The 27,761-nt window shown below is 39.3% G+C and overlaps 1 protein-coding gene across 2 annotated transcripts in view; it reads right to left on the bottom strand.

The window, feature by feature from the left end:
• The window catches only part of ccdc102a (coiled-coil domain containing 102A), a 92,341-nt gene that overhangs the window by 48,583 nt on the left and 15,997 nt on the right, over positions 1 to 27,761 (bottom strand). For both annotated transcript variants that reach the window (XM_073858903.1, XM_055202039.2), the window contains exons 2-4: positions 6,281 to 7,037; positions 2,839 to 3,056; positions 1,671 to 1,779 (exon numbers count right to left, since the gene is read on the bottom strand). In XM_073858903.1, coding sequence (XP_073715004.1) covers positions 1,671 to 1,779; positions 2,839 to 3,056; positions 6,281 to 6,946 — 993 coding nt within the window. In that variant the 5' untranslated portion in view covers positions 6,947 to 7,037. The remainder of the gene's footprint in view (positions 1 to 1,670; positions 1,780 to 2,838; positions 3,057 to 6,280; positions 7,038 to 27,761) is intronic.

Here is a 27,761-nt window from a genome sequence, read left to right as displayed (position 1 = left end):
GATTTGTCATTTACATTTTCTCTCCTCTATATGTCTAAAGTCTGGATGTATGATGTTGAAGCAGTCCTTCATTCTGTTAATGGGAGGCTTGAATTGAGAGCGTAAATTTTAAGGGGTCTCATCAATGTTGCTGTCTTTCATAAAATTGTCAGCAAAGAAATAAAATCAGCAAAGTCGGATTCATACTCTAAAAGCCAAGAAGTGCCTTCCATAGGTGACAACTGCCCCCTAGTGGTGCCTTATCATTTCAACATTTTGTGTGTGTGTGTGTGTGTGTTATTTGAAACAGATACTACATGACAGTGTAAAGAGGATTTGTGCCAATGTGATAAGTGACATAAGGACTTGAAAGTGGAGTGATGGTGGAGGTTTCAAACACTGACTGAACTCAATGCACTCAGTATGCATATTTTCCCAAACACATTTCATGGTCTTTAACCATACAAATCACCTCATTGTGAAAAGACCATAGCATTGTACAGTGCTGTATTTGATATGCAAATAACAAATACATCACTAAAGTATGAACACCGATGTTCTCAGCTGGAATGGCATCAACGATAAAACAAATAGCTCAAAATAGCATCATCCAGTAAATGAAGCCAGTGAGCTAAATGTGCCGCAGTGGTATGTGTTAAAAAGCTATTTGGCTTCACCTTAAGCCTCTGATTTGAATTTATTGCAAGTACTATTGTAATTGCCGTGATACATTGTAAAAAGTCTGCCAAGAAAATGTGCAAGGTGATCTTGTGAGGTTTCTTTATTTTAGTTAAAGTACTGTATGTTTAAAGGAAAACACAACCGTTTTTCAATATTTTACTATGTTTTTACCTCAACTTAGACAAATTAATGCATACCTATCTTTTTTCAATGCGTGCACTTCATCTTTGTACAGCGCGTTGTGAATTTGTTAGCATTTAGCCTAGCCCCATTCACTCCTTAGGATCCAAACAGGGAAGAATTGAGAAGCCACCAAACACTTCCATGTTTTCGCTATTTAAAGACCCGTTTAAAAAAATCACCACATTTTATTTTGTGCCACCATACTTAATCGTGTAACTACTTATGTAGGGTGGCCATTCGTGCCAGTTCCGCCAGACACGTCCTGAACATGTTTTTGGGTTCGTTCTCCGGAAGTCAAGTTGCTCGACCACATACGTCATCGAGGTTCTCACATTTCAGTTAAAATACATTAGAAAATTAAGATTTATTTATTGTAAGACATACAATCATTGTAGTTTCATTCTTACCTTGAAATGTAACGATTGCTTTTCTGAAATTAAACCCGAAATATTAAACCTTGATGACGTATGCGGTCGACCAACGCAACTTCCGGAGAACGAACCCGAAAACATGTTCGGGACGTGTCCGGCGGAACTGGCACGAATGGCCACCCTATACTTATGGAACAGTCTTTAAATAGGGAAAACATGGAAGTGTTTACTGGCTTCTAAATTCATCCCTCTTTGGATTCTAAGCAATGAATGGGGCTAGGCTAAATGCTAACACATTCATGACGCATTGTACAAAGATTAAGTGTATGCATTGGAAAAAAATAGGTATGTATAAATTTGTCGAAGTTGAGGTAAGAAAAAAGTAAAATATTGAAAAACTGTGGTGTTTTCCTTTAATAAGCATCTTTGTAGGTACACATCAACGGTTTCTTTTACCTGTTTTAAGGCCTCTTGTTTGCTCTTGTTCAGCTCCTCATATTTGAGTTTCCATTGGTTTAGATCTGCCTCCAGCTTCTCAATGTTCTTGATGAGCGCATGTTTATCCCTGAGACACAAGAGAAGAGGCACAACATGTTGACTTGCACATAATATGTAACAGATATACTTGTGATGTCTGCAACCTCACAATGCAGGGCTCAGAGGAAGGTAGGCAAACTAAATATTCGCAAAAGCATTCTGTCTGCTGATATGCCTCCATTAGATGAAGACAACATATGTGTATCATTCAATGCCTATGACAACCCACAATCCTGTGAGTGCAATCAAAGTCCATTTAAAGCACTCGGTTCTCTTGGCAATGCCTTCAGGCAGCTATTTCCAGTCACACAGCTTTGAATGGGAAAAATCTGAAATCTCCTTAAGAGTTTACCAAGATTAATTTGCAATAACATATTTCAAGTCAGCAATACAATTTTCCAGTCATATTGAGCAGTGTGATTTATTTTAAGCCTATGTCATTACATTATATTGTCTCTGGTGCAATTCAACAGCTAATCGAAAAATAAAAATGTTATTTGGCAGAATGGAAAAACAGAATGGGTATGTTTCTTTTTCTTTCCTTTATAACAGCAGCTTTTATGGCTATATTGGTGGCAAGAACCAGTATTTAGTCATAATCGCAGACGAATCGCCTGACGCCTGTGATAATAAATGGGATATTGCCTAGCTTTTCAGTGAAATACGGCTCTGTGTACTAAATGTTGCTCCAACTAAAAGCAGGTGATGGCGATTTACTACTATTCAAGGAACCGGCTTTATGAACGAGATGCCCATGACAATCGCATGCAGTTTTTCGTGCAGCCCTACCTTAAAAGCTGCTGAAACCAGTTAAGCCAAAAAAAAACACTGTTAAGCCAATGGTTACGTGTCAGTGTTAAGTCGGGATGCATCCCATGATGTAGATGTAAGTGTTAAATCCAACCTGGGACACAATATTGACACTGTTTGAACCATGTAGTGTATTTACTCACTTAAAAGAAAGCAAGAAAGCATATTTTCCTGAAACCTTTCGTTGGTTGCTCTATAATTCTAAAGGGCTTTGTTGATTCAGTTTAGGTTTGTTGTTATGTATCTACAGGTGCCAACCAAAACTATGATGTCTTACTCTCGTTCTTTCAGCAGGACTTTCTGGGACTCGTCCAGGCGCAGCTGGAGAGCGTTGAGCTTGCTGGAGTCTTCCTCCAGTGTAGCAAGGTCATCCCACAGCAGTCTGCTCCGGTCCTGCCGACTGAGAACTGAACGTAAGCTACTAACACTGCGCATGTCCCATGAGTCTGGAGCCTCTGACTTTGCCCTGAGAAGAGCCTCCAATAACTCCAAATCCTGAGATGACAGACAGAACCAGAGAAATTACAAAACAGACAGACAGACAGACAGAAACAGGCAGGCAAGCAGAAAGAAAGACAGAGACAGTGTCAGACAAATAGAGAAATTACAAAAAAGAATATACGAGACAGAAAAAAATGCAGACAGAAAGACAGACAAGCAAAAACGAAAGACAGACAAACAAAGAAAGAAAGAAAGAAAGACAGACAGACAGACAGACAGACAGACAGACAAGAAAGACAACCAGACAGACAAGCAAAAAAAGACAGACAGACAGACAAGCAAAAAAAGAAAGATAGAAAGACAAGCAAAAAAGGAAGACAGACAGACAGACCAGCGAAAAAGAAAGACAGACAGACAGCAGAACAGCGAAAAAGAAAGACAGACAGACAGACAGACAAGTGAAAAAGAAAGAAAGGATAGACAAACAGACAAGAAAGGCCGAAAAGAAAGAAAGCAAGAAAGACAGAAAGAAAGGATAGACAGAAAGACAAGCAAAAAAGAAAGACAGACAGACAAGCAGACAAGCAAAAAAAGAAAGACAGACAGACATGCAGACAAGCAAAAAAAGAAAGACAGAAAGACAGACAGACAGACAGACACACAGACAAGAAAGAAAGACAGAAAGACAGACAAGCGAAAAAGAAAGACAGACAGACAGGCGAAAAAAAGAACAGACAGACAGACAAGCAAAAAAGAAAGACAGACAGACAGGCGAAAAAGACAGACAGACAGACAGACAGACAGACAAGCGAAAAAGACAGACAGACAGACAGACAGACAGACAAGAAAGACAGACAGACAAGTGAAAAAGACAGACAGACAAGAAAGAAAGACAGAAAGACACACAAACAGACAAGAAAGACCGAAAAGACAGACAACAAGAAAGAAAGAAAGAAAGGATAGACAGACAGACAAGCAAAAAAGAAAGACAGACAGACAAGCAAAAAAAGAAAGACAGACAGACAAGCAAAAAAGAAAGACAGACAGACAAGCAAAAAAAGAAAGACAGACAGACAAGCAAAAAAGAAAGACAGACATTCAGACAAGCAAAAAAGACAGACAGACAGACATGCAAAAAAGAACAGACAGACAGACAAGAAAGAAAGACAGACAGACAGACAAACATACAAAATAGACAGAAATAAAGAAAGAAAGACAAGCGAGGAAGCAAGCAAGCAAGCAAGCAAGACAGACAGACATGCATACAAGCAAAAAAGAAAGACAGACAGACAAGCGAAAAAGACAGACAGACAGACAGGAAAGAAAGAAAGAAAGACAGACAAGCAAAAAAAGAAAGACAGACAAGCAAAAAAGAAAGAAAGAAAAGAAAAGAAAAAAGACAGAAAGAAAGAAAGAAAGAAAGAAAGAAAGAAAGAAAGAAAGACAGACAGACAAGAAAGAAAGACAGACAGACAAACAGACAAGAAAGACCGAAAAGACAGACAACAAGAAAGAAAGAAAGAAAGAAAGAAAGAAAGGATAGACAGACAGACAAGCAAAAAAGAAAGACAGACAGACAAGCAAAAAAAGAAAGACAGACATGCAGACAAGCAAAAAAGAAAGACAGAAAGACAAGCAAAAAAAGACAGACAGACAGACAAGCAAAAAAGAAAGACAGAAAGACAGACAAGCAAAAAAGAAAGACAGACAGACAAGCGAAAAAAGACAGACAGACAGACAAGCAAAAAAAGAACAGACAGACAGACAAACAGACAAAATAGACAGAAATAAAGAAAGAAAGACAAGCGAGGAAGCAAGCAAGCAAGCAAGCAAGACAGACAGACAGACAGACAAGCAAAAAAGAAAGACAGACAGACATGCGAAAAAGACAGACAGACAGACAGGAAAGAAAGAAAGAAAGACAGACAAGCAAAAAAAGAAAGACAGACAAGCAAAAAAAGAAAGACAGACAAGCAAGAAAGAAAGAAAGAAAGAAAGAAAGAAAGAAAGAAAGAAAGAAAGAAAGAAAGAAAGAAAGAAAGAAAGAAAGAAAGAAAGAAAAATTGTAAAGCATTATGAAGAAAAAACATATTTTCATGTTTGCTTTTCATCTTTCATTAAACAAAACCACAGAAGAGACATTTCCTATTTCATCCACATAACAAATATAACATTACATCTTTCTCTTATTTCCTGTGTGCGTGCATGAAATTCCCAAGCACTTCCCAAGTAGAGTACAGTAATAAAAAACGGCCTTACAGTTCAATGCTTCATCTATCCTCCTTCCTTCCTACACAGCAGGGATTACATATCAAAGACTCGGCCCCCAGGAGAGAGACATGAGACACCAAACATGTTGCCAACTTCCTACTACCATCCCAGAAAAACCACTACTGAGTAATAAAAGCAAGCATGCAATAACAGCTCACTGTCGTCAGGGGGACCCAAAGGCCTAATTATGAAATACCTGGAGATTCACATGTGGAAGCACTCAGCCTGTGTTAATCCAGATATGGAGCATCAGGAAATGGAAAAGTATCAAACAGCCCACAGACTACGCTTACAGTGTTTGCTTATTCAGCAATGACTGAAAGTGACCCATCTTCAAAAAAAAGTGAATTATTCTGCACTGGCTAATAAAAAAAATGCAAAGCCGGTTTTGTTCTCAGCAGGTAGTCGGCACTGAATTTAGTTATGAAGACCGCCAGACACCCCCTGCTGATATCTGCAGAAATATATATATAGTTAAATATATCATACTTAAGAATGAAGGTCAGGTTTGACACTGGCATTAATTTTAATATTATTTCTACCTGATGGCGTGTGGTGTGTGTATAGGGCTATACTATCTTTCCATTAACTTCACAAGTAAAAGCATCATGATGAGATTTATGCTTATGCACACAGAGGACTGAACCACGTGTGTGAGGGGTAATTCTACTGAAAGAATAATTAAAAACACATTAAGGAAAAACACAGACATGTCTGGAAATGAAACGGGGACGACTGGGTAGAAAACGGCTGCTGTACCCCTAGCTGCGGCCCCATGGGTGAAACAAAAGTGGGGTGGGGGAAGATTGAGTTGGCTCTAATAATAGGACAAAAGAAATAAACCCGACACACAAGCAAAGGCAGAGAGAGTAAGGTAAAGCACCAAAAGAAAACTAGGTCTCTGGCTGACCCATTTATAACAGTCTACCTGTGCAAATATATGCAGAAATTCTTACACCTCTTCCATCAAGTCATTTCCTAATCCTCACCACGAGTAAAAACACTACCTTTTGTCTGTCTGGTTTCTCAGTGCCCACATCTCTCACAGGTTCCTGCTCTGGAGAGCCTGGACCATCGCTCACTCTCTCCTCATCCTGGTTGTGCGGCTTGCCGTCTGGTCCCGTTGGCTGGTTGGAGGACGTTGAGGATGCAGTTGCCGAAGCAGCATCGACTGGTGAGCTCTGCTCTGCCCGAACCCTTTGGGCCTCCTGTCGCAGCTGTTCGTTTTCCGCTGCCAGCTCTTGGCGTTCCCGTCGCGCTCCCGTCAGCTCCTTCGTGAGGGCGTCCAGACGCTGTCTCAGCTGCCGGACTTCGTCCCGCGCCCTGTTGCGCTCTGCACGGACCTTACTCCATTTCTCCCTCCAGTTTGCCGTACAGTCTGACCACCAACGCATGGTCTTCTCCATCTGAGCCGCCCGCGCCCGAGCCTCTTCCAGCTCGCGTAGACGCAGCTCCTCGCGACTCTCCCAGTCTCCGATAACACCATCACAGGCCAGCCCTGGAGAGAGCAGCAGAGGAGGGCTGGAACTGGGTGTTCCTCCTGAAGGGCTAGGGGTGTGGGTCAGGCTGTCTGGGGAACGCACCCGATCCGGGCCCAGGCCCAGGCCGCACAACAGGCCCGCCCCAGACTTGGCGGCCTCCGTCATGTGGCTGGGGCTGGGTGTGTGGTTCATCACTGAGCCAATGATGGGTATAGGGAATGAGATGATAGGGGTCAAGAAGATCCGATCAGGAAGCCATGATTCACATCAACATGACGGTTTTCTGCAAAGAGAAAGCAAATGGGATTAAGACAGTGTTTTTACTGAAGGCTTTTTAGGTATTCAATTCATAAATAAAGGTCCCAAACAATGCATTGAAATAATGTGTTAAATTGTTCTTTTATATTTACACAGAAGGTATGTACCTTTATTAGGTGCAAAAATTATGTCCATTTACAACCCTAAGATTTGTCCTTATAATGAAATGGTCTATTTTTGGCCTATTTGGAAGGGTCATGAATAATAATGTTGAGCTTTGCTCTGCTCTAAGGCTCATGCCAGTAGCTCAACAGGTGAAAATACAGACTTTGAGGAACAACTAATTGCTTGGAGAATGTTAATAGACATTTCTGAGTGGTAAGTTTGGTTTTTTTTCCAGTATGGAACTGCAACTGTAAAGTCAACAGTAGAAACGCTAGCATATAGCATTAATTAGCATGTAGCGCTCAAGGCCGCTTCACACGGTACGCGGCAAAATGGCCGCACGGCTACAGCTTTTCTTGTGTAGTGGAAGCGTTTTGTGCAGCATTTAGTGGAAAATTTTTTTATCTTCAACAGCGCCTACCATGAAGAGCCGTGTCCGTAAAAGGGACAGGATTTTGGGTGCACAAGCAAGGCGTGTGGACCAAATCTGCTTCACTTCTGTAACCGCCCCCGTTTTTCCGCTTTCTGCATGTCTCATATTGGAAAAAAACACTCGTGGTTGCCGCGTACCGTGTGAAACGCCCGCCACTCAGCAGTCACAACTTTGTTTTTAGTATTTAAACAACTTTGTAATTAATGTGTAATTTAATGTTGGGGTGTACATCTCGACTGGACGTCACAGTCGGTGTTATGTTAAGATTGACCTGTTTTCCAGCAGTCTTTTGTGTTCACGAGGTTTAAATAAGGAGGAAACAAACGCGTTTGAGGCTCACGAAATATCGTTACCATGTACAGAGTGCTTATTATTCAGTTTTTTATTCAATGGGATCTTTAACTGACAATTCAATGGAACTTAAACTAAAACATGCAGCAATGTTTAACTATGTAATAGATCCTTAGATATGTAGGTATAATGTACGTGTTACTACAGTAGTTTTCATATTTAAAAAAATGTATAAGGCTTAAAATATCAAATAAGGCATTTTTAGCAAACCAAGTAAAATTGCAATTAAACTACACTGAAGTGGTGATGGTCATGCATTTTGTTTTAATCTTAATAATAAATCCTGAGAGTAAAATGAGACATGAGGGTGGGTAAATGATGACATCATTCTCCAATAAAAAAAATTGGCAGTTGTATTTTGGTGAAACCCACTTGGCTCTGAAATCTATTAAATGGGCATGAAGCATCTGTGTTTTGGAAGAGTTGAACAACAGAGAAAGTTTGCCAGCACCACAAAACCACAAAATATTAGAAAACAATATAAATCAATCAACGGCTGGCTTTATAACAAAGCGCACAGCCTGAAATCATTGAAAGACATACAGCAGCAACAGATTTTCTGAAAGCAATGCAAGACACAGTGAGCTTAGGGAGGGCGAAATGACAAAAAAGACGCTCTCTGTCAAAATGTCAATGCAATATGGCCAATAATATTGGAATTGTCCAACAATCCAAACCACACCATGACAACCCAGTGAAGCTCTTATTTAGAAGCACGCTCTCTTTCTCACACTCCCACACTCAGGCTATATTTACTTTGAAGCGAGAAAGCCGTTAAAGGTACAGGAAGCATGTAGGAAGAGACCAAAGAGGAGGTTTCAGGTCAAAAGTCTTCAGCCGCAGCCGCCAGCACCTCTCATCTGCTGTGAGAAAAGAGTTACAACCCTGCAGCGTAGGGGTGCAAGTTCTTATGTGAAAAAGCACACGGGTGATTTTACAACGTGTTGGCTTTAGTAAACAAGGACTAGATTTATATATTTTTCAACACAGCCCTCTATCTGAACAGCAAAGCAACAAAGTATGGTTGCTTTTATAGGGATATTTTTCAGCAAATTGACGGAGAGCCTTTCTGTGTAAATGCGTAGAGCCAGAACAGCAGGGAATTCAGTGCTGAAGCTGGCGCTTGCTGGCACACGTTGGCATTCCAACATGAGTACCTGTTAAGTCACCAACAATGTGACCAGAATCACTTGTTACGGTGACTATATTGTAACACTAAAGGAAATCCTGAAAGTGTCATTAGGAAATCGTTTTGCTTTTTTGTTCAAAACATAATAATAAAATTGTCTGAAAATATCTGAGAACTATAAAGGAAACAACATCATTTTTCAATATTTTACTATGTTCTTACCTCAACTTAGACGAATGAATACATACCCATTTTTTCAATGCATCCACTTACTCTTTGTACAGCGCGGCATGAATGTATTAGCATTTAGCCTAACCCCATTCATTCCTTAGGATCCAAACAGGGATGAATTTATAAGCCACCAAACACTTCCATGTTTTCCCTATTTAAAGACTGTTACATGAGTAGTTACACGAGTAAGTATGGTGGCACAAAATTAAACATGGTGATTTTTAAGCCGATAATAATGAGAACTATATTGTATGGCGGAAGAGCACTTACTTTGCAGCAATCCACCTCTCGCTCAAACTTCTGTCAATATTACTGCGCCCGAGGTCACCATACCTACTTGTGTAACTACTCATGTAACTTTAAATAGGGAGAACATGGAAGTGTTTGGTGGCTTATAAATTAATTCCTGTTTGGATCCTAAGGAATGAATGGGGCTAGGCTAAATGCTAACACATTCATGACACGCTGTACAAAGATTAAGTGCACGCATTGAAAAAAGATAGGTATGTTATAATGTGTCTAAGTTGAGGTAAGAACATAGTAAAATATTGAAAAACTGTTTGTTTTCCTTTAACAGTCAGTTTATAGGCTGGGCAAAAAAAAGATTTTTCGATTACTCGTTTTTTTACTTGGTTGATTCAAAATCAATTCTCAAAGGCCACAAATTGATTTTTTAACAATTAAATATCTGATCCTGTTTGATCAAGAAATGCGACAGTTCGGACTTTTTCAGCATACATTTTTCATCTTGCATCAAAATTGTTTTGTATTTAACATAATTGTATGCATTTAAAAATTAGAGATGGGTTCTGTTTTAACGTACCCAAGTGTACCTAAAATAAAAGAGTTTAGTGGCTCTTAATTTTTTTTATTTCCCCTTGTAAACCTATGATCGTTCTTTTTTTATAAATATATACTAGTCAACATTTGAAGTGGATCAAAAAAGTTTATTAAAGTTGTCCTAAGACAAGAACGGGTATTAGGGATTGGTTTTATGTAAACTTTTATGAATGTTTTAAACCACTTCGAATGTTGACTAGTGTAGTATTTGTATTAAATCTATATTCATTGAGTTGAATCGAGAATCGAGTATAAAAATCGACATGAGAATCGTAATCGAAAACTGAACTGAGAATCATAATCGAATCGACTTGATAGCTTGTGAATCGAAATCGAATCAATCTGGAACACAGCCCTATCATTTTATGTACTATATATTCTTACATTTTTGTAAAATATCTTTGTAATATCAGGATAACATGAATTCTTCTATACACGTCACGTACGTATTCTTTCTTGGGGATATTCTCACATAAAAAATTTTATGCAACCGGTCACTGGGATTTTGGGTGGAAAAGCGCAGTTGAGTTCCAGATTGGACACCGGTTCTGGCACCAGCCCCCAGTGGAAAAGCAGTATGGTGAGATCACTACTAAACCAATGTCAAAACAGATATGCGTGACCAAAGGAGTTGCCATGAAGAGCCAAAGTCATAACAGTTTCACCATGTGACTGTTCAGCTAACTACAGAGGTGAAAGTTAATACAACTACGAAAAAAGTGGTACTGATCCAAAGTCCAATCGCTGACCATGTATTCAAATTTTTGTTGCTGTAAACATTGTGATATCATTAGCTAAGTTTCCATCCACTTGTCAATCGAATTATCTGAAGTTCGGTTAAAAAACTTATGCGAATAAAGCTGGTGAAAGTGTGTTTCCATCTAACGACTTTAAAGCGAATAAAAACCTGTGCGTAATGACGTCACATGCTGGTTTCCGATCAAATTGGTATATCGAATTGATTTGAGACATTTGAAGGTGTTTCCATTCATTTTCGCACTGAATCGCACAATATTCAAGCAAACATTTGCGAACAAAGTTTTGCTAGACAAATTTGCGGCATTTCACAAGTTATAAGTGCTTATGTGCCAGCTGAGCTGATAGCGACATATCAAGCTATAATAATAAGAAAATTACGTTAACATCAAATTGCTATGATGATGCAGATGCATGTAAATGCCCAACGACAATGGAGGCATTAACGTGAAATGATAGTCCGGATCAATTCTTAACGTAAATGAGAACGAAAAAATATCAAAAATCTTTTTTGAAACACGTATCGCTGTTTGAGCGCCTCATTTACTCCGGAGGACGTCCCACGTCTTGTCATAACCATTGTTGGACATTTCCTTCGCGAGTTCCTGATAAATTATGGCATTTCTTAGATTTTTGCTATCTAAAATAGAGCTGTAATCGAACCCGAAAGTATATTTAGATTGACAGCTTTTTAAAAGCCCGAACCCGTTTACAGCCATACATTATCTAAATTTGCACACGCAAACAGCTTTTATCAAGAATGAGTAATTTACACAGGTTTTAACATTATTTATTAATGACTAACTGGGCTACACGTCACTTGGAAGTTGAAACAAAGAAAAAAAATAAGTCATCTGTAACATCTCGTTCTAAATAGGCATATGCAATACATTATAGGCCAACATGCCAATAAAAACAATTATTTCTTAACGAATTAAATTAAGATGATACATTCTGAATAAGATGGTTATTTGGGAATAACGAAATTAGGATAAAGGTTCTGTGGTATTTGCTTCGGCACTTTCTTTACATTAATGCCAACATTAGTCTATATCCTCTGTCTAAATTATGTATTTAAGACTAAGTAATATTTAGTTATAAATTAAAAAACCTTTACTCACCAAGATTAGGCAGTTTTGTTGAGGAAATTATTAAATCCACTGTAAATGGCTTCAGCGTGGTCCTGCGCTTACTGATAGGGCATCAGCAGCATTGAACTTGACCGCTCATTTACCGTGCAAAGGCGGAGCACGAGCCCGTGTAAAATGTTAGAAATGAGGCCCGAATCCGACCGAACCCGTCGGGTTCGGGCAAAGATCTTCAGCTCTATAGCCGTTATTTTCTCTGCTAAATTAAATTTAAAATGAATCTCGTCTCGTCGTTTGTCCACTTACATCTGACTTTGTTGACACACGCCATTTGTGCCACCAGAGCGAAAATGACCTAAAACTTTTTCTTCTTGTTTTGTGTGTGGGTTGCAACCATAAAAGGACCTAAACCTTAATCGCAAATCATTATTTATTCGGCAAATAACGTTTCCATCAGCGTTTATCGCATAAGCCATATATCGATCAAGATAAAATCCGATGAGATTGAACGTATTTCTTTTGAGTCGATATTCATGAAATTCAATCGAATTTTACTGTTTCCATAACGCATTTTTCATTCGATATCACTTAATTCGGATAAAAACATGTGGATGGAAACATGGCTATTGTTGTATGGTTGTGTGTGTGATTGCACAGAATAGGAGAAACTATTTTAATATTTACTCTAATGTAATGCCTTTTCTCATAGACTTTCAATATCAGTGCATTACTGTAAACATGATTCTTGTTTGCTTTCTGACTGTTTTCATCACAACTGTTGTGACTGACAGCATGGCGCAGATGCTTTCGCTTAAGTCCTATCAAGTTTAAACTAAAGCATATGATCTGTTCAAGTCATGTTTAATTTTCTATATTCCACTACAGTGGGAAAACATTGTGTGTCCTTCACTCAAGAGTCTTGGCAATAACTCAAGAGCTATGGCACTAAACAAACACCCACGCTCCACTTTCCCATCTAGCGGAGCTGTTCAAACTCAGTGGAAGTTCATGGGTGGGGCCTGTGGCTTTGGGAACAGCAGGCGTGTGCATTAGCACATAGTGAGGCAAGAAACAGAGGCATATATTCTCCTCATAAAACACCACTCAAACAAAAGCCCCGTTTTATTGGCTCAGCAGAAAAAACAGGGCAAAACTCAGTGAGGCCTGTTATGAGCACCGGGTGTTGGTGGCAAAGAACAGCAACTGTTGCCACTGTGGGTCCACAGCAGAATCAATCTGGATCCGGGATCGACTTGAACAGGATACGTGGATTATCCTCTGGAAGGAATGATCTGGGTGTCTGTTTCTGAGGTACAGCTGAAAGAGAAAGCAGCTGACGGGCAAATGAGCTCCTGTGAACAGGATGTCAAACACACTGTGTCAAAGTGTGGCTGCTTTGTCTCCGCACGCAAACACACTCCATATGAATGAAGACGACGGAAGACGTGAGAAAACAGAAGATGGGGCAAAAATGCTTAATTAGCTCCAGAGGCTTTCGCAGAAGATCCTGATTAACTGGAATGATGCAATCTGAGCAGCATCTCCAACTGAAACATAAGCAATATGAGGACATGAGAGTAAATAAGAGTGAATAAAGTAAAAGAGGTGGGAAAGAAAAAGTAACCAGAACTAATGTAGATAAGTTGAGCATGAAGCCCTGTTGTTTTCATAAAAGGCAAAGGAAGGACCTGCTAAAACAGAAGTTTGGTTGAAAGTTCATGTAATGACTTTCCACTAAAGTCAGAAGCGAATTGTGTCCAGCGGGGAGTGAGCTATTAATTGACGCATGTCAATAAAGGCAAATGTTTTTTATTTGCTGACTTATGTGTCTTTTATTGGAACAAGCATATCATACAGTCACCATAGTTCCATTGTTTATTCATCAACAGTTTATAGTCCAAGCCAATCCTGAACATAATATCACATGTGTAGCTAAACACGATTCCAAAACAGTAAAAAGTATAACAAAACACAACCTATTCGTAGTTAATATCAAGTTCACGGTCATTGTTTACGGTCAAAAAACTGTGAGCTTCCCCCGAGCACACAAACACCCGTCCCTCTATCCCAGCTGCACCCATTTATTCATTTTAAGAGATCGCCCCCTACTGGTTTAACATGGCATGTTCGGATTTGGCTCCTACAGTTCAGACTTAAAGGATAATTCCGGTATTTAACACTTTGAGTCTCATTTCTGGTTTGTTTTGGATGAACTACAGTGATGGACACAGAAATTTTGACAATGGGTCGAGTCTTGACTTTTCGACTCATTTAGAAGCGTCTCTTGACTGCTTCAGAATGGAAGTCAATGGCCATGCACAAACATGTCATTAAAACAACACTTAACGTTCATTTTCAAAACTGTACTACTCACCGAGTGGTTCGTGGTGTTCGTTGATGATTAAAAACAAATATATTGGCGCAATGTATGACTTCAATCCGTGTTATTTGCTATAGTGGAACTATTTTTTCAGATACCTCACAACCGCGTATATACTTCCGCTCTATATTTGAGTCTGAAGCATGAATGAACGTAGTCCAACAAACTGTAATAAAACGGTAGCATACTTTCAAAATCAAGTTTATTTATAACAGTTACACCATCCAATATGTTTTTTTCATCGGCAGAACAATAAAGAAGATATTTTGCAGAAACCCCGGTGCTCCGTCATGCAAGTCAACAGATCCGCACACTTTAAGAGCTAAAGCATATATATCCAATACAACAGTAATCCCCCATAACTCCGAGTGACATATTGACATCTTGTGAACCAAATCAATCAGTTTTTGCAAGAAACTGAACGTTATTTACAACACTATTAGCGTAAATGTCAAAGCAGGAAGCGCGTTTTCCGTTTGAGGCGATCTCTTCCACTGGTGCCGTTTGGTGGCTGTTGGCTGGCTATGGATGTTGGTCTCTCTGCGCCACCTATAGAGCGGGAGCGTGTAGCGCACTTCCTGCTTGGCAAAAGCTCTGCATTAACGCTGTAAAATATTTATATATATATATTCGAATCTCAAAACTGAAAATCGAATGTCAACCCACGGAACAAATATTCGAATATTCTGGTCCAGCCCTACAAATATGGGAAAAATTTCTTCTGCGAGAAACCGAGCGAAAAAACTACAACCACATGTAAAAACAAACAGACCCTTTTCTGTTTCCCGGCGGCGGAGTGATATATCAGCTAGCAAACAGTCTTCCAAGAGAAGTCAATGGAATTTTACAAAATGCCAAATAAAACACGACAGAAACTGTATTTCGCTACACAACTTGTTTTTAATCATCAACGAACACCACGAACCACTCGGTGAGTAGCACAGTTTTGAAAATGAACGTTAAGTGTTGTTTTAATGACATGTTTGTGCATGGCCATTGACTTCCATTCTAAAGCAGTCAAGAGACGCTTCTAAACGAGTCAAAAACTCAAGACACGACCCATTATCAAAATTTCTGTGTCCATCACTGTAGTTCATCCAAAACAAACCAGAAATGTGACTCAAAGTGTTAAATACCGGAATTATCCTTTAACTTTAGATTGAAGTCAAAATGTAAAGTTTTTATGATCCTAGGGATGGGTCACAATGGTTGACTTGTCAACTAGACCTTCATCTACTATTTAAGAAATGTGGGTCTCCTTACATGGAAGTAGCCGTCATGTTTCTACAGTAAGCCTAAAGTGCAGAACACACCTACACTTTTTTTATGCTGCTAAAAACACCTGGAGGAGCCAGCTTTCTTCAGCTGAGCGCTTTGGTAGTGATACATGTCCCGCCCCTCCATCACTGTGATTGGACGGCCATGTTTGGATGAGCGGAGCGTTTCACCCAAAGTTGAATCTCTTTCAACTCTCGACACTCAGCGCTAGACCTGGAAAAAACCGCTGATCGCCGGCTTTCAGCACGGAAAAAATCTGCCAGCTGCTTGTTGTTTTAAAAAAAACACAGCGCTTCCATTGGAAACAATGCTTTTTTGTTTGGGCTTCCAATAATGTTCGTCTACGCATTGCGATTGTATGCATCTACGCATTGAAGTGTCTTAGCAGATTTAACCCTCACACGGAGTTTATCTTTGCATGTTTTTGCTCAATAATAACAGTTGCTATATAATCTCTATTATAAAGAATTGGACAAATATGAAAGATTTAAATGGATTTAAACGTTGTTTGGTTAAAATAAAGTGTCTAAAGTTAAGATTCTACAGTGAAAGTAACAGAAGCGGGTCCGTTAGCGCCCCCTGCAGGCATTTGTTATAGTACATATACATGCTGCTTTTTATAACAAAAGCACTATTCGGACGGGATTAGTTTTCCAAACGACATTTGAGTTTTAGTGTGTCCCCCAGGACATCTGTGATTTTATGTACCGATTCGGACAGGATTAAAATGATGCAGGCTATTCCAGAGATGGGAGTGTCTGTTTCATGCATTTGGGCGTTGCAGTAGCACGTGCTCTGGATACGCGTGTTTGTAATGTTAAATATTTTGCTTTAAATGTAAAATCATGACAGAACATGTCATTTATTAATTTAATTTTAACAAATCAAAAAAAATCTCGTCTCGTCTCATTCTCGTGAACCCAATCTCGTGTCTCGTCTCGTAGATTAAGTGTCTCGTCACACCCCTAGTATATACTGTACACTACCTTTCACAAGAAAATAATAAACCACAATTTTGGTGCCATCAGTTTCATTGCCATTTTAACCTAGATGACTTACCCAATTCAGATCATATTTCAATGCCAAGGAAACATCTGGAAGCTCACAGTACCCCATACCAAAACAGAATGAGGTTGACAGGTCTAGCTCAGTTTTAGCATAAAGAGTTTGCTCAAAACCTTTGCCAAGACCAAAGTATGCTAAAAAGGACTTTCTCTTTAAAAAAATAAAAAAGCACTTACATATAAGATTATGACCAACGAGAGAATAGCAAACAGTACCTGAGAACATGAAAATAATTTGGGAAGCCAAAAGAATTATCATTGTTATGTTTGGCATTTCAAAGCAAATTGTTAGAACAATGTGTGGTTGTACTGTAGCAAAACACAGAGGGGAGACCTTTATTGGAAAAATTATGTATGTATGAAATCGCCAAGCGATTATTACATGGTTTCCAATGACAAGAACATCTGAGACCACACACACACAGCTAGAAGCCACATCTCATCTCTCCAATCTCTGTAACCGATGACTTACAAATCGGGCCCACCGTAGAAGAGTTTTTCAATACGCAGATGTAAACGAAACCGATTTGTTCAAACCACACTATCCATATGTATTTTCCTCAGTGGCTCAGCAGGAGCTTAGAGTATCTCAGGGGCAAACAGAGGATCGGTGTCATCCACATGGGTCAGTGACGGTGAAAGACGCTCGGATAGCTTTGGCCCATTTTCCTTCGGGGGCCCTGTTGTCACCTTTTGACACACTGGCAGTATCTTTCGTTGTTTGGTTCATCACGCCTGCCTGTCAAAGTACAGCTGCAGGGAAACTCTTCCATCAACACAGACAAAGCCAAGTGTTTTTGTTTCTAAAATCCAGACTCTAGGCTAGGGTGTGATTAAACTAGACAAATTCCACCATGGGAAAAGAGCAACATGCATCCAAAATTATAGGAACTTGATGTTCCCAATAATACAAGTTTTGATAGTCAAATGCACTGAAATATTCAAGAAAAGATAGAAATCTGCCTAATTTAAGCACTTCCTTCGGTTAAATTTGAATTTGCTGAGATTAATGGAATATTTCAGTCATCTGAGACCGAAAGTACACCTTGGCAGTAACCTGTGATCCTGTGGTTTTAAACGAATTTGCGCAAAGAGGAAGAGGAAGTTTATATGCTTGTAATGCTTGTGGTCTCAAACCGCAGACGGAAAGTGACAACAATCATTTCTTGTTCCGCAATCTCTTGATAAAAGGTCCCCCGCTTTCTCAGAGCAAAGCGGTTTCGCCAAGTGTAAACAATCAGGTTATCTCTAAAGCTGAGCATGCTTGCTTGAAGAGATACTTCACATTATAAACAGGTGTTAAGGGGCATACAGGACATCGTTTAGGGCAGTGTTTCCCATTCCTGGTCCTCGAGCACCCCCTCCCAAAAAGTTTTAGATGTCTCCTTATTTAAAACACCTGATTCAACTTATCAGCCTCCTTCCAAAATGTTAAACATGTCTACCTAACAAGCTGATGAGTTAAATCAGGTGTGTTAAATAAGGAGACATGGAAAACCTTTTGGGAGGGGGTGCTCGAGGACCAGGATTGGGAAACACTGGTTAAGGGCATGCTCACATCATACTTAACCAGACCACACTGTCCCCCGAGTAAGGTTGTTCCACCCTTCGTATGCACTCACAGCACACTAAACTTTACGATCCATATCAGAGTGTGCTTATATCCTTAAAAGATGCAATTGTTTTGAAGAAAACTATGCACAACAGAGTTTAGCGTTATTATGAGTTTATGGTTTATTAGGTGTGTTTGAAATCATGCATGCTGCCCAGATCGTTTTCCGTGTGACCCGCCTCTGAATCAAAGCAAACCGTACCAAGACCACCTCTGCAAAGCATACCAAGGTACACTTAAGCGCACTGCACCCTGGTACAGAAATCACATTAGCCAAACAAACTGTACTTTAAAGGCGGAGTCCACGATGTTTGAAAAACGCTTTGGAAAAGGAGACGGGACGACTACCAAAACACACTTATAGCCAATCAGCAGTAAGGAGCGTGTCTACTAACCGACACCCTTGCCGCGTTGCGTATGTGAGGGGCGGGTCTATCAACAGAAGGTCCAGATTCTATTGGTGTAGGGGCGTGTTTGTTTAGGTGATTTCAAATATCAACATTGGTTTTCAAACATCGTGGACTCCACCTTTAAGGTCAAATGTACTACATACTAAATTGTCCTGTAGGCGCTAGGGGTTGAACCAACTAGTCGACCAATGTCAATTGTAATGCAATGTCGTGACATTTAAGGCTGTTCAGGAAGTAGTGCAGCTGGGCATAAAGCCTATTGTGGCATGTTGCAAAGCAGTCCGATCTCTTGTGTTTTGTATGATTGACATCAACGACTAGTGGATGTCAACTCATAACAGTCATAACAGTCGACCCCTAGTAGGCGCATGGGCAACCTACGCATACAATGTATGCAGGGTATCAAAAATCTGGTGGTGCGCGTAAAGAATACAGATAATTGCATAACCTGTAAAAAATGCACCATACTTTATCCTTTACAGAGTGGAAGCAAGTTAGAAAACAAGTAGACATGAGGATAAGTTGAATCCAAAAATAGGGCTTAATCGTGCAAATGCGCGTTTTCTCAATGAATGAATCTGAATGAATTACCGCCACATCCAAAAGCCAGAGAGCGCTCTTGTGCAGAAACTCCAATTGTGCCACAGAAGAAGTAGCATAACAAACGCTATTCCAGGAAATGTCTACAGGAATATTTATATCGCCGTTCTTCAGATTGTTTCAGGTATTTTCATGATAATAAAGAATATTTTGAATGATTTTGTTTAACGAGTGTTGCTTTTTTAAATGCACGTTATAAACTACTCCGACTGCTAATGATTTTAGATTGATAAGGACTAAGCTGCACATGTAACACACAATCGCAGCCTCGCGGTTCAGAATCGATTTTAAACAGGTCTTTTTAATGGGACAATCGATTTATCGTTACAACCCTGGCCCAAAACAGTGTATATGAATTTTAATGAATATGTTAAACCTGTCACAAGTCTGAGCACTGCCTTAAAATTCCTGGTTACCCAAAAAGTTTCCAACTGAGACAATGGTTAGGCCTGTTTATTCATCAAACCACTAGAATTGGTCAGTACCACAAAGAAAATACTCATAATTCTGGCAAGAAAAACTGAGGCCTTTCAAAGTCTGTGGTTTTATATCACTGCAACATCATTTACTCTGTTTTGCATTAGTCTGACAGTTAGCCATTCAGCTAGACGGCACAATAAATGTCCTGTAAACTCATAAAGAAACCTAATATTTTCTCCACAGAGGTCTACAGAGAAATGGGAGAAAGTGTAAACAGGTTGGGCTTTTCTTTGTCAACCTTGTCATTACCTCACAAACTGTGACATGGATGATTAAATCCTACCAATTCTCAAACCAGAAACATGTAAATGAGCCAAAAAATACAAGAACAGCTACTCTAAGTAGTAAGTACATTTCCTGTAAAGACCAGGCTGCAGGCAGATGTCTATCTAAAGTACTTAATCTATGCATAAAAACAGCAATAAGACATGGGTGATTGACAGGGCATATGTCATATAGAGATTAAAATCAACAGTGTGTAAACATAATCATACTATTAATCAAATGGTGCATTAGTAGACCTATACTAACATTTCAATCAGTGCTAAATAATCTTGAACTGAACATCCAAATGCTCACTGAATGTTTCTCTGTTTTTATTAAAAACATTTTAAGGTCAAAATGTGAAGATATGCTTTGGAAGAACACTATATCAATATTATGCATGAAATCTATAAGTCAAGCGTATTACTGAGGCAAGCTGTGGTTAAATAAATTTTGTCTGAGAAATCTGTAACATATGGTGTCTGCGTTGTTCATTACAAACATAAAAGTACTGTATTTGGACACATTTCAAAATATTTTTTGTCATTGGTAAATACAAATAACTGCTGTCATATGGCAGTGTGTACTGTATGTATAGTAAAAGTACATGAATTCAATTAAGGACACATGCTCGCTGTATCATCATCATGATGAATATTATACTGTAACAGTATCTGCCATACCACGTGACAATTACCCACATGCACCATAGGAAGAAAACAGGTGAGAAACATTAGTCACATGAGACGACATCCTCAGCCAATGAGATTCAGATTAAATTTATACAGAGAGGGACAGATGTCAGTTCATTAAGTTAGTTAAGCATCAAGAAAATGTAGGGGTCAGCCATATCTGTCACACTTTCGGAGGCCCTCCTGTGAAAATAACCACTTGTAAATTGATCAAAGCCAATAGCCCAAGAGAAATTGAATGGATTAGGGACTTAAAAAGGTCTTGCATACAGAAAAGCAGACAATAGGGGGAATAATAAGGTTAAAGCAGCCAGAAAGAGAGAGAGAGAGAGAGAGAAAGAAAGAGGTCAAGCACTAAGATGATAATCTTATCATCACCTCATTCAACAAAACATGAAACAACAATAATAAACAGTTCAACTGTAGCATGAGTGGCTTATGAGTTCAAGGTCAATCCCGCAACCATATATCAACCACAGTAAGTGTTTAGTCATTCAGAACAATGATAAAGCGAGATGCAGAAGCAGCTACCTCGAATGTACAGCAGATAAAAAGACAGAGTTTTACAAATGGCCTGACATCAAAACATAAGAAAAAAATGGGGAGCAAAGTAGGACACACTGGTGGAAAAAGACCCCCGGTGACGAAAATCAAGGGGATGGAAGCGACCGAACACATACAAAAAGTAGATAATACAGACAAGACAAGACTAGATTAGGCCTTAACTGATGACATCACAGGAAATATATGCAGGGTTTAAAGGGGCCTCTATAGGGCACAGAAATGCCTGTTGTGAACACCATACTACTGACTGAAAGAGCAGCGGGTTGGTAGAGCAGCACAAAGGTCTGGGTTTGATTCGAATGGCAACCTTAGTTTCGACCGCTCAGATGAAGCCAATACGGAAGTGATTTAAACTGAAATTCATCGACTGGCCGCTAGAGGATGGCTCCACAAGGGAGTCAATTCCAATAGACCCCAATGTTAAAATGCCCAATAGAGCAGAAAATAATATATTTACAGCCTGGTACAAAAATTGTTTTTGGTCTGTATAGCTAATTTTGCCCTTCGTGACAACTGTGAGAGGGGTGAATTTTATTGTTAGTTGTCCGTTATTATTTTAAGCCTTAAAATTCTGCATAGTTAAGGGCATGGCCACTTGAGTGACGGTTAAACTGCCACTGCTGTCACTATAGTCGAGTTAGACGAGCGTGGTTTCAGCAACCAGCCACCTCAGCATCCCCCACGTCCCGCCTCTTTACCCATTTTCAGATATACGCGAGTGATCCATGGCCAAGATGGCAACGGCAGGCATCGTCTACCATTGGCTTCAAAAACGATCTTCAGAAACCTATGGGTGACGTTAAGAACACTATGTTAAATGTTAAAGGGGCATTCCACTTTTTTTGAAAATATGCAAATTTTCTAGCTCCCCTAGAGTTAAATATTTGATTCTAACCATTTTGGAATCTATTCAGCTGATCTCCGGTCTGGCGCTACCCCTTTTAGCATAGCTTAGCACAATCAACTGAATCTGATTAGACCATTAGCATCGTGCAAAAAAATAACCAAAGAGCTTCAAATTTTTCCTATTTAAAACTTGACTCTTCTGTAGTTACATCGTGTACTAAGACAAGGGCTTTGCTGATGTAACATGGCTGCAGCAGGCGTAGTGATATTACGCACTGCCCGAAAATAGTCCCCTGCTACTGAAAGTTACCAAGGGAACTATTTTCGGGCAGTGCGTAATATCATTACGCCTGCTAAAGCCATGTTACAGCAGCAGTCCTTGATTATTACGCCAGTTTGAGAGTATAGTTCCTAGCCATATCTGCCTAGAAAATCGCAACTTTTAATTTCCCGTCGATCTTAGTACACGATGTAACTACAGAAGAGTCAAGTTTTAAAGAGGAAAAATATCTAAACTCTTTGGTTTTTTTTTAGCGCGATGCTAATGGTCTAATCAGATTCAATGGATTATGCTAAGCTATGCTAAAAGTGCTAGCGCCAGACCCAGAGATCAGCTGAATGGATTCCAAAACGGTAAAAATCTAATATTTAACTCTAGGGGAGCTGGAAAATTAGAATATTTTCAAAAAAAGTGTCCCTTTAATGTAATGTAAATAGAATTTATCAACCACAGTACAACAATTTATAAAATACAAACAAGATGTTTATGTGCAAAGAACTCATTTTATAATTTATTATATTTTAATTAAATTGGACTAGAAATGTTCGCAGTACAAACTTGCCCTACAGCCATCTATGAAAACTGACACAATGTATGACAACCGATCATCTATTAGATTGGAGTTAATAAAGAGAGATTTGTGAAACAAAATCATGCATGCAAGCATTCAGTAAGGATGCTGTAAGAGATTTCTATAGAATACCATACAAAACATGTTTTTGTCACTGGACAGGCACTGACTGAAATAAATAAGTGTGTCTGTTTGATACCCAAGACTTTGTATGGGTTTAAAAGCAGCCGGTTTTAAAACACTCTCTTTGCTTCATACAAGTTGAGGATTTGGAGGTCAGGTTTGGTTGGAGGGCATGTGGCTGAAGGGGTGGAGTAAAGTTTGTGCAGTGACTTGAAATTTGTTCCTTACCCCGACAACAGGGGGCAACATGACGCTCAAGCTGCACTGTAATGCAAATGAATGTAAGAATATTCAACATTAACAGGGTTATCTTTAATTCTCTTTCATCTAATCCCACATATGTAAAGAAGGGAAATGCCTGCCTGAAATAAAGCAGTTAGCACAGGAGGCTGAGAAATACACCAGGACTCGGCAAGCACAATTTCCCTTGATATTGTAATCATGATTATTAACTTTGAATAACAGAGTTTATGTTAAAAATACGTACTGTGTATACCGCAATTGCATGCCACATATGTGTAGACTACAGAACCACAATAATAGAAAACGTGTTCCATGATTACTATACATTAATAAATTACAACAGTTTCACACTGACCCTCTCACAAACACGAAGAAATTGTTTTGCATGATTTTGCATGAACTGTATACAGAAAACAAGTAAAAATTATTGCAGCAGCCAAAGCCATAATCACAATGATTTATTCAATTACTTCTGCAGTCCTACACCACACTAAATGAACCACATTTACTATAAATTCACTCTGTCCTTGAAATTGAGGATTGTGGCCAGGCCACACATGATGCGGCTTGTCCTCCAGGTGCAGCGTCCATCTTTATACCCAATTCATCACTCTGTCATTAAACAGGACATAGTCCACAATCACACCTGGAGACCCAAATGCAGTTCTCCCTGCATCTGTCCAGCCAACATATGGTCTCGTTTAAAAGAAAGATACTGTATAAATGCATGTGGTTGTTGTATGTGTAATGTAGCTTATATCCTCTTACCAATTAATGTTAATGATCTTCCACAGTCCACATACACATACACATTAAGATGACAACGGGGCATGTGGCTGAAGGAACGGTGCATTCCTCCCCCCAGACTAATGGTGCTCAATCTTACAGTGCTGTTGTGTATGGAGTATGTGTGCGTGGACGTGGTTTAATAAGGATCAGATGTTAAAGTTCGACTGATGCATGTGTGCGATAAGGATCTTGGAGAACGCAAAATGGAAATTGACTGGAATAATCCGAGCCAGACAGAATAATGTGAACCGTTCAAGCAGGGAGGAAAGGTACGAAAAGAGGTGGTAGAGAGTGAATTGCTCAGGGAGAAAGAAAAAGGGATTGTCGTTGAAACAGCTATGACAGGAGAAAAAGACGATGGGAGGAGGTCAAAGGAGGAAAGTCTTTGTGAAAGGGGCAGATGGCAAAAGGACATTTTTCTACTCAGTGGGGTTTCTGCCACAAATGATATATGCTACACTTACAGCTATGAGGACTGCTCTGACCATTCTCTTTCTTTGTTCAGGCCTCTCTCACAGCAGACTGTGGTTGAAAGACAGGAAGCTTGATTTACAAACATCCTGTAAAAGCTAGAATAAAGGTCAAAATCTCTATGACAGTGTCAGACATGCTAAAAAAAGCTAGCTATATGCGTGCACACACTGTGTGTTATAAATAAAACCTATTTGATTGGATGTCTCTCTAGGGGAAAAACAGACCAAGTGGGCGATTTCAGCATTATGGATGTGACATTTTAAACCCATGATGACATAACGACTTTTGCAAGATTTATTGTAAACTTTTAATGCATGTTTTAAGAGCACCCAATCTGAGGAACTGATATGTTTTTCTAAAATATATTTAAGCCCCCACAAAAAATGAAAACAGGTATGTGCTATGAATGCGACAGGAAAAGTCTAATGTATAATATGAGTATTGTATTGAGAAAAAACGTAAACATTTTAGAATAGGTTTGTTTTTTGTCATGGTGACAATGGAAATTTCTGTCCTGATTAGATCTAGTTTGTCGAATAACGAAAATAAATGACTGCAGCAGTTCGATACCTGTGGGTGTGCACTGTGCAAGTGTAAGCAGAAATGAAGAAATGAGTGTAAGGAAAGACCTTTGAGTCTTGCTGTTGCAATTTCAGAGTCAACCCATGACAAAACGCTTCCTTTCAGCTTGACCATGTGGTATTATTGTCCTCTCTGCTCCGCTGAGGCAGTTTTCCATTAACATGGGCAGAAGATCAGTCTCTCCCTACAGAGAGGAGGACATCGCTACATTTCTGCAATCATACGATCCGTGAAATGGCCACAGACTAAACTGCCGGGCGAGAGAGCAGTCTGAAATAATCAAGGCCAAAAACCAAGAACTAAATAGAGGCCACACGCTGCCATGCAGGAATATTTTTAACAGACCAGCTACTTTAACGACAAAAACATAATAAATATAGATAAAATAAATGCTCCTTAGTAATCAATAACTGTTATGCTGAACAAAAACAAGACACCTAAAACACCCATGTCACATACAAAAAAATTGATTTACTTTTTTATTTATATTTATTTACTTATAATTAAAAAACCTGTATTCTAATGTGATATAAAATAAATAAACACTACATAAGATACTGGTTTGTTTTTAACCCATGATGGGTAATAGTGGATAGACCACACAGCGGGAGTTAAATTTTACCCAGTGGTTATTTCAACCCATGGTTGGAAAACAATAAAATAAAATGTATTTTATCTAACCATCTGTCTGTCCATTCCTCCGTTGATCTATCATTGATGTAGCCATTTTGTATTAGTTTTTCCGGAGAACGATTACATAAATTCTGTTGTAATTGAAATTAAGGAGGCAATGAAATTGAAATGAAAAACAAACTTCCAGTCATATGGTATGGCAGGTGGGCAGGGTCCGGGAACAGATCGCAACGATTAGCAAATAGCAACATGACCCAACTTCAAATGATCCAATCAATTCCTGATGGACAAATTCAAGTCCAGCCCTACCTTTTTCCATTTCACTCATATATACGTCACCACAGGAAAAATAAGATAATCTCTACATCTGCTTCATGGCGACTTTAAGTTATGAAACTTGCAGAAAACGTACAAGAAAATCAGCAAATAAAGGCCGTCTTTCAGTGCTTTTAAATCTATAAAAACATTAATGATACTAAGATCTGTTATACGTCAAAAGATCAAGGCAAATTTAATTCCTATTGTCATGACCTGTTTAATTTTTGTTGTCATTATCTCTAATGCGGGTCTGGAGGTCTCGCACCGTGAATGAGGTGTTTAGCGCGGCGTGGTAGACGCGATTCCGCCTCATTCGCGTGTCTAGTTCAAGCGAATGCCGCGAATTGAGCATTGCTGTGGGAAACGCCAGAGTTGAAAAATTTTGCGGAAAACCAATCAGGAGCTTGTCTAGTAGTGACGTGATTACAGAAAGCAAGCTAAGTCGCAGAAGCCCCTCCCATGATGCGAATTTCTGTGTGAATCTCTCGATGACTAGAATTTCACAGGGGGCTTTCACGCACGAATGAAGCGAGTAAAATCAAAATGTTCAAGCGGCAAACTAGACACGGTAGACGTGAATTTGACGCCTCAAACATGGCTGGTGTAAACCCACGGTTATGGTGCATTCACACCAGCCACGGTAGAGGCAGCAAAAAATGCGCTATTCGCGTGTAGTTGGACGCTTGAACATTTGAGTTTACTTGCTTCATTTGTGTGTGAAAGCCGCGCATGAAATTCTAGTTATTTGAGACATTCACGCGGAAATTCGCTTTATGGAAGGGGCTTCTGCGACTCCGCTGAGACTCAGCTCGCGTCTGGTGTGAACCCTGCATTCGTTAACAAAACTTCTGCTTTTATATATAATTGCATAAGAATATGCAGCATAAGAGACACTAATGACTTGAATTGTGACGCATGTCATGACGCATGTAACATGCTTTTTTATGTTGCCAGGGGGTCATAAAAGCATATCACATTAACCACTAATTTCCTTTTAGAAAGTTTTTCAGACAGACAGCAACTAAGGTGACAAAACCACAATTTAAGTTTTAAAATGTATACCCACACATCCACTCATCCTGAGCTCAAACGTTCTTTTCAAACCCAGCGGCAAAAAATCTACTCTTGATGTAAAAACGAAACTACATCAATCATTTGCTGATTTCATCAAGTAAGTTCCCACTAACGCTTGCTCATGAGTGTGAAAAACATAAAAAGAGATTTTGAGAATTGTGAGAAAAATGAAAATCAGCAATAACTTTCAGCACATCTCTTAGTGCTTTTAAATCTATACTCTGCTCGTCTGCCCATCCCAAGTCGCATTCCCATTATATAGCATATCTTTCAATTTCTGTTTTGATTGCGCATCTTTTTATCACCATTATACATGCACCGGTTTCCTCACAATAAAGTTATATAGAGATGACATTTTCATTGAAATTCATACCCAAAACTGGGCCTGCAGGCTAATTCTATAGGCTAATTATGCATATGCGGAAATAAATTCTGGTGTGCCGAATCAAAATTTCATATCTAAAGGGTTGTGCATATTT

The sequence above is a fragment of the Misgurnus anguillicaudatus genome, chromosome 21, assembly GCF_027580225.2.
Source record: "Misgurnus anguillicaudatus chromosome 21, ASM2758022v2, whole genome shotgun sequence".
Classification (NCBI taxonomy): Eukaryota; Metazoa; Chordata; class Actinopteri; order Cypriniformes; family Cobitidae; genus Misgurnus; species Misgurnus anguillicaudatus.
The sequence above is the reverse complement of the archived record's forward strand: the minus strand, read 5'-3'. Positions and strand labels throughout refer to the sequence as shown.